At 43.3% G+C, this 8,294-nt stretch overlaps 1 protein-coding gene across 1 annotated transcript; it reads left to right on the forward strand.

Moving 5' to 3' along the window:
* Positions 1-4,553: 4,553 nt before the first annotated feature.
* Positions 4,554-7,720, forward strand: LOC126390992 (tubulin beta-4B chain-like). Its single transcript, XM_050045556.1, has 5 exons — positions 4,554-4,798; positions 5,642-5,750; positions 5,840-5,950; positions 6,147-6,391; positions 6,482-7,720. Exons 1-5 carry the CDS (start codon positions 4,742-4,744, stop codon positions 7,292-7,294), a joined length of 1,335 nt encoding a protein of 444 aa, XP_049901513.1. The 5' UTR covers positions 4,554-4,741; the 3' UTR covers positions 7,295-7,720.
* Positions 7,721-8,294: the final 574 nt, after the last annotated feature.

The raw sequence follows: 8,294 nt of genomic DNA on the forward strand, positions 1-8,294 counted from the left end.
TTCCTGCCAGGATAGTGGCACAAAAAGCAGTAGTCTTCTTTACGAAGACATTGCTGCTTTTCCAGGGGGTTGTGTGACAAAAAGAAGGTATTGTTTAAGCCAAATCATGATCTTTTCCTAACCATGACCAAATGTGTTTTACTGCCCTACAACCCATGGGAACCTGCTGGATGAGAAAGCACAAAAACTCAAAGACAGCCAAAGTGGTAATATGCATTAATGGGTTGAGGGAGCATAATTAACCTATGGCTAAGCCACGCCCCCTCCACTCACTCGGACAAACTATCAACATTCAGTGGCCGGCACTATGGCAGGTGTCACAGTACATGGCATTTCGCAGGAGGCAACTGATGATTTTTGGGGACATAACGATCAGATGTCATTGAAAAGGGCCTAAACTACGCATTGGAGGGATATTTTAATCATTTTATTGTTTAGAAGGTCGATAAAAAGCTTAAATTACAAGCCAAAATTGACAAGTCACAGTGTACACTTGTGAACTGCATCTCGTTGCCGTCGCCATCAAAGACAACAAGTTAAAGTGCCACTGAAGTTAAGGTTTTTGGCTCAGAGTATGAGAAAAGGATAACGGCCTTTTTACCATCTTTACCAAGAGTGTCTCTCCGTTAGTTTGGTGCTACAGTATTTACACTGAATCATTCAGCATAACGTTTGCCAACCTTTGTTATCTCTGCCATTACAGATAAGTTAATGAAGCTAAGCTCCAGAAGTTAACGTTAGCTTAACTAGAGCCCTTTGGACAACAGCTAACAATGATGTACGATCACCAAAGTACAAAACTAGAACAAAATAGGCTAATGAACTCCCAGCAAACAAGGTGACATGATGAACAACGCAGCTAGGAGCTAACGTTAGGCTAACTTTAGCTAACGTTAGCTAGAGATGTTAAAGATAACTTTATATTTCTTTCCAGCAAAGTGACAATATGTTGCCTCAAACACAATGTTGTCTTGCCTTAAAACAGATGTAGACATCCTTGTTAATCTTATTCACGTTGAGTTGATGTTGTGGTCTAACGTTACCACACAGCTTTATCCAAAGGAGACACTTTTCTCGTTAAGATGTGGTTTAGGAAAGGGTAAAAAATACACCTCGTCGCCCAGCCTCTCAGGATACCTTGTGTCGGAGTTGCATGTACCCCATGCACACCGTTTGACCATTTTTAAACTTCAAATCTCCGAAAAAGCTCATAAAACCAAACAAAACTTACTTTCTGTAATGCATTTCAATGTACGTCCAGGCAGAGAATGTCCGTGTGTATAGGAATGGCTATACGCACTGTGATTGGCTCATCGCATTTGAGGGCGGGACTTAGCCATAGGTCCATTTTTAGCACATCACTAGGCGCAAGGCTATCAAAAAACACCTGCACACTTACTCCATGTCACACAAGTTAAATGAAGACAGCGTTTTGATCCTACCTGGAGCTTCATCAGGTCCACTGCAGGATGGAAACATTGTCTTCATTAAACTTGTGTGGCGTTGAGTAAGAGTGCAGGTGTGACTTTTTTCCTCAACATGCATTAATGGAACATGAATGTGTGCTCATCATGACATAATATGATGAAACTTTATTAATCCTCTTTGGACAAATTCATGTGTCACAGCAGGAAACCGGTAAGAAACAGATAAATGGTCTAAATCAGAAATATATATTTAAAACTAGTAGGTAGGCTACAGTAAGAAAAGAAAAAAAGAAATGTCATCCAAAAGCAATTTCACATTAAAGTCCAGTCACTCTGTGGTTTGACCCAGGGGAAATTGCAACAGTAATCATTTAAGTTTTTTTGTTATCTCTTGGGACATCCAAATAACATATTACCAGTATACTATTATAGTGGATCAGGGTAAATTTAGGGCTCAAAATCTGGGGCCATTATGTCACAGCATCAGACAAAGAGTGTGTATCCTGCTTTAGAACATGATATTTTCATATAATCTATGTCCAAACATTATTTTTTTTAGGATGTTCTTTCACATATAACCATCAGATACCAACTACCGATTTCCTATAATGTTTTTGGTCATAATGAAAAGAAGTTTCCACTGTCACACCATATGTGTATCCTGTCCCATCTCATCTAAGACGTACAGCATGACTTTTTCTGGCACGTCTCCATGTGGCACAGTGTTTAATATTGCGTTTGCAATTTATTTAAATTCAAATAAATTGTTTTAAGTGAATGAAAAAATAAGATGATATGAGTAAAAATGCTGATAGAATAGTTGAATAGAGTAGAATAGTTGCTAATAGAACCAGTCAGCTCACACACACTCTGTATCTCCATGTCAACTCAACCCTTCACCTCTCTGCACTACAGTCCCCTACATAACTGTCAAACTTACAACTAATGATGACGTTATAGATACTGAATATATACAGAATAATTTATACCCAGTTTAGATGCAGATACACCCATGGAAGCAGTGTGGCACAAACTGTACGTGAACAATTTGCCAAATAAAATTGGTTGTTGGGTTGTACAGGTACAATACATCAGAATACCCTCTTAAAAGTGTTATACTGAAAATATTGACCCCGAAACTTAAGAAAAGACACCAAATATGTTGAATAAGTGTACATAGATCCTCCAATATTAACATAATTTCACCCAGACCATGAAACTGTGAAATGTTGGAACGTTGCTTTTGAACTGGAATTAATAATATTCCACTAAATCCATGAAGGTATACTTTTAATATATGATGCATTAGGATATTAGAACCAATAACAACAACTGGTTCAAATCATATCTCACTTCCGATCTCAGTGTGTTAGAATACAAAATACAAAATCCACTTTCAAAGATCTTGCTACAGGCGTCCCCCAAGGTTCAATCTTGAGTCCAGTCCTTTTCAGTTTGTATATAAATGATCTACCGTCTGTGTGTGGTTGATATGTACGCAGATGACACTGTGATTTTTGTAAAAGGTAAGGACCACTCTGAGGCTGCAGCTCAGCTTACAGAGGTCATGGTCAACGTTTCAGACTGGTTCAAACTGTCATTTACAACTTAATTCCTCTAAAACTGTTGCTATGTTTTTTGCCAAAACAAACATATCATACACAGAACCTGATGTTTTTATTTCAGGACAGAGAATTCAAATTGTAAACGAATACAAATATCTTGGTATGATGTTGGACTGTAATCTCACCTTTAAACTTCATGTTAAAAAAGTCAGCAAAATTCTCAAATTTACACTTGCAAATTTCAGGCATCTCAGAAATCATATGTCTACAGAAGCTGCAAAAATGTACATGTTCTCTCTCATAATATCTCATATTAATTACTGTTTACCAACCTGGGCCCCTGCGAACTCCACTACTCTGAATCCGGTCATATCCTTATATAAACAAGCTCCCAAAGTTCTGGATAAAAAATCACAATCCTTTCATCATTGCACAATACTCGATAAATATAGGCTTCTCAACTGGAACAATCTTGACATTTTCAAAAACTGCTGCCTAATGTACAAAATACGTCACAGCCTAGCTCCACCTCCACTCTGCGTGGATACACCCTTGTGTGGCTGAGGGTAATGAGAGCTTGTCACTGGTAGTGGATCGGACTGTGTGTGTGTGTGTGTGTGTGTTGGGGGGGGGGGGTATATTTATTTGTATGTTTCCTGNCTCCACTCTGCGTGGATACACCCTTGTGTGGCTGAGGGTAATGAGAGCTTGTCACTGGTAGTGGATCGGACTGTGTGTGTGTGTGTGTGTGTGTTGGGGGGGGGGGGTATATTTATTTGTAATGTTACTGTTTTCTAAATATTGTACCTATGACGTGCAATTCGTTTACTGTAATTTGTTGTTTTTTTACCAGGTCACTTAGCCGTGTTCCTTCTGGCAGGGAGACTGCCAATGGAAATTAGCCTTTCGGCTACAATTGGGTGCATTTACATTTTACTTTTTAAAATGTTCATTAATGTACATTGTCCCTCTACAACAAATAAAGATAAATGAAAAAAATAAAAAATAAATAAAAAATGAAACATTACTATTGCACTTTCTCCTAGGTTGGGCCCATTTTTGAGTGAGATTGACTGAACTATCACTGCAAGTTCCATGCCACAAGTGAATCCCTGTCATGCCAACACTCCTCATTATCCAGGAAATGACTAAAGAAAGTCCACACCAAGACACATGTAGGATAGGCCACACATCACTGCTCAAACTGCCATAAAAGCAATGTTACATAGAAAAGTGTCGTCATATGATATTCAAGACATTGCCTTTCTAACACACCAGACAGTCTGGATTGTACCAACTGAATCCATTTTGGAATCACACTGAGGCTCCGTCTTTATTCATGAGCCTAACTCCTTCACATGCTGATGTCAGCAGACGGTTAACTGCTTCAGGCTTTAAGAGGAGCCTTAATCTGGTTGTTTATCCTCCCAGTGTTGTCTCACACCCATGTCAGTCCAACAAAAACCGGTCTCCCAACGAGCCAGCCCAGGCAGGCCAATTTTCCGGCCGTGCCCGGTTCCCGTTGCCATGGAGATGACGTCATGCTGCAGCACCGGGATGAACGGCGCAGCCGCGGACGGAGGGAAGGGCGAGACAGAAAGCTTCCAACGCAGCCAGAGCTCCTCCGCCATTCAGCCAGACTGTCGACTGAACCGGGAGGGCCAGGACCGAACAGCAGAAGAACCGGAGCCCGTCGTCAGTTTCCCCCCCCGTGTTTCTCCGTGAGACTCCCCACACCGCAGCGACAACATGCGTGAGATAGTGCACCTGCAGGCCGGGCAGTGCGGGAACCAGATTGGAGCAAAGGTATGTAAAACGCGCGCGCCCGCCTCGTTTGATCTACCTGTTAACAGCGCTCGGTTTTATGTGGTTGAATTCAAGTTTGTGGGTGTTTATGCCGACGTGTCGACTGTCAGAGGCCATGTTGTCCACAGGAAACACTAAATAGGTCAACACAGTGGAGTGGAAAGTGTTGTGTAAGACTGAGGACAGCGTACAATAGCATCCTTTAGGATGGGCGGTGGCAAGCCGAGACATCCCCGCTGCTGTCGCTGATGCCCTTTAAATGTACGATACCACCTAAACTATGTGTGTGTGTGTGTGTGTGTGTGTTAGAGAGAGAGGGGTGTGGCTCAGACACCGAATGCACTGGAACGCCGGCATGCAGTTTTTCAACACCCACCTATTAGGTCATATTTAGTTTTTTTCCCATCATCCCTGCAGCAAATATTAAGTGTAGCCTCATTTAAATGTAGATAAACACATCTTTTGAGGGTATCTGTGAACCAGAGATTGATCTGTAATGAAAATTGGCTTCAAATAGCTTGTTTTGTCTGACTTACAGTGAAATATTCAAACAGAGGACACTGGAACACTCCAGAAGCTGGAACAGGCAAACATTTTGCATTTTTTCTTTAAAGACGTCATGATATGATAATTTGATCATCAAATTTATTCAGTCATTAAATTTACCGTCAGTTAATTCTCTGTCAATCAGCTGCCGTGGCTCAACAAGTGGAGCAGGTTGTAAAATGCCATTTAAGTGCAGGGCATGTCCTTTACACTGTGTTAAGTTATTAACATGTCAGTAAATTCAGGCTGTGTGATTAACTGGTTTATGTCTGATCCATCCCATCGACCTGTCTCTAGTTCTGGGAGGTGATCAGTGATGAGCACGGCATCGACCCAACAGGAACCTACCATGGAGACAGTGATCTGCAGCTGGACAGAATCAATGTCTACTATAATGAGGCTTCAGGTCAGAGCTGTTATGAACAAGCAAGCTCGATGTTTGTCTGTCGTTTCTTTTCTGATCGAAAAAATTTGACACATGCATTTGTGTTCCAGGTGGGAAGTACGTGCCTAGGGCCATCTTAGTGGATTTGGAGCCAGGCACTATGGACTCTGTCCGCTCCGGCCCTTTCGGACAGATCTTCAGACCTGACAACTTCGTCTTTGGTATGTGATCTATTGATTCTATTGCACAGAGAAAAGGAAAGGCCATTTTAATTATCAGCATACCAGAGAGAGTTGCTGTATTCGATATAGATAAGTGAAACTGTTTTCCAGTTAAAATGATAAACTAAGACCTTTTCTCAGGATGCGTAAGGCTGAATATTCAAAGGACGGATTATAACTACCCCTTTCCTTCCAGGCCAGAGTGGAGCTGGTAACAACTGGGCAAAGGGCCACTACACAGAGGGAGCCGAGCTGGTGGACTCGGTCCTGGACGTGGTGAGGAAGGAGGCTGAGAGCTGCGACTGCCTGCAGGGTTTCCAGCTGACACACTCCCTGGGCGGTGGTACCGGCTCTGGTATGGGAACTCTGCTCATCAGCAAGATCCGTGAGGAGTACCCTGATCGTATCATGAACACCTTCAGCGTGGTGCCTTCTCCTAAGGTACAGCGATCACGTCACACTCTTATTGGTGTTTTATATTTTTTGTTCTGGCTTTTTATCCCCCCTGACCTTTCCCTTTTCTGCCTCCAGGTGTCAGACACAGTGGTTGAGCCCTACAACGCCACCCTGTCTGTCCACCAGCTGGTTGAGAACACAGATGAGACTTACTGCATCGACAACGAAGCCCTGTATGACATCTGCTTCCGCACCCTCAAACTCACCACACCCACTTATGGAGACCTCAACCATCTGGTCTCTGCCACCATGAGCGGGGTGACAACTTGCCTGCGTTTCCCTGGCCAGCTCAACGCTGACCTCCGCAAACTGGCCGTCAACATGGTGCCCTTCCCTCGTCTGCACTTCTTCATGCCCGGATTTGCCCCTCTCACCAGCAGAGGCAGCCAGCAGTACAGAGCCCTCTCTGTGCCCGAACTCACACAGCAGATGTTCGACGCCAAGAACATGATGGCAGCCTGCGACCCGCGCCACGGCCGCTACCTGACTGTGGCAGCGGTGTTCCGCGGCCGCATGTCCATGAAGGAGGTGGACGAGCAGATGCTCAACGTGCAGAACAAGAACAGCAGCTACTTCGTGGAGTGGATCCCCAACAACGTCAAGACGGCTGTGTGCGACATCCCGCCCCGCGGGCTCAAGATGGCCGCCACCTTCATCGGCAATAGCACGGCCATCCAGGAGCTGTTCAAGCGCATCTCTGAGCAGTTCACCGCCATGTTCCGCCGCAAGGCCTTCCTCCACTGGTACACCGGCGAAGGCATGGATGAGATGGAGTTCACTGAGGCGGAGAGCAACATGAACGACTTGGTGTCCGAGTACCAGCAGTACCAGGATGCCACGGCTGAGGAGGGAGAGTTTGAGGAGGAGGGAGAAGAGGAGGTGGCCTAAGGCTAAAAATCACTCGTCATTTCTCTACTGCACTCATCATAACTCCATCCAACCATCCATCCACTCATCTCACTCCTACTCTGCCCTCTTTCTCTGGCTCTTCTATCACACTATTTCCTCTCTCTGCTCTCCTCTCTCAGTAATCCCTCTCTCTGCCTCCCCTCTTTCTTTCATCAGCAGCCCCTTCTCCACCAGCCACAGTACGATTCACAACACTAAACTGACTCTCCCATCTTGGTGCTCATATAGAGGTAGCTAACACAGTTGTGCTCGTGGTGTTTTGTCAGTAGCTTTCTGTTGATGTTCATTTATCACCATCAGTCCAACAGTACCTCGGCCAAATATTCAATAAAACTGTTCAACTCACGCAAATTTGATCACTTGTCTAATTTGGCATTGATTGAAATAAATTTGTTGGAAAAGATATCCCATTGCTTGTTTGATGTTCTTCAGTGTGATACACTTTGAATTATAATACATTTGAAAATGAAATACAAACAGAAGAGATAATTAGCCCTTACACTGTAGATTTAAGTATTTCTGAAATGCCTTTCCAAAACTCTATTTGACTGAAATAGACCAAAGAGAGTATTAAGATTCAGTTTCCAGTTTTACTCTAGATGTCACAGTATGAAGGCAAACCAAAATGGAGACATGCACCGTCCACAGATTAGGCAGTTTCGCATAAACACCACTGGGAGGCAGTGACGAGATCTGTGAGTTCAGAGCCTCTGTGAGCAGGATGTGGAAACATGTTGTTGCCTCTTTTCCACTAAGACACCCATCACACCAAATGCTCTGTTGTGACATGTCAGAAATACTTATTTATATAGATGAATGAAAAATGACATCAAAAGTGAAGAAATGAAGGGGAATTTTTTTAATGCAGATCTCACTGAGGTCAGAGATCAGAGATACTTACTCTATATCTTGATTATTCCTGCAGCTGCTGATGCAGATACATAGGATTTGTGTTTTGTAGCTAAAGACTATCTCTTGA

The sequence above is a fragment of the Epinephelus moara genome, chromosome 5, assembly GCF_006386435.1.
Source record: "Epinephelus moara isolate mb chromosome 5, YSFRI_EMoa_1.0, whole genome shotgun sequence".
NCBI lineage: Eukaryota > Metazoa > Chordata > Actinopteri > Perciformes > Serranidae > Epinephelus > Epinephelus moara.

Bases quoted from the DNA above. Each gene is read 5' to 3' on its own strand.
- LOC126390992 (XM_050045556.1), top strand. From the start codon at position 4,742: ATGCGTGAGATAGTGCACCTGCAGGCCGGGCAGTGCGGGAACCAGATT. The intron at 4,799-5,641 runs GTATGTAAAACG...ACCTGTCTCTAG, and splicing joins GGAACCAGATTGGAGCAAAG to TTCTGGGAGGTGATCAGTGA. The intron at 5,751-5,839 runs GTCAGAGCTGTT...TTTGTGTTCCAG, and splicing joins CTACTATAATGAGGCTTCAG to GTGGGAAGTACGTGCCTAGG.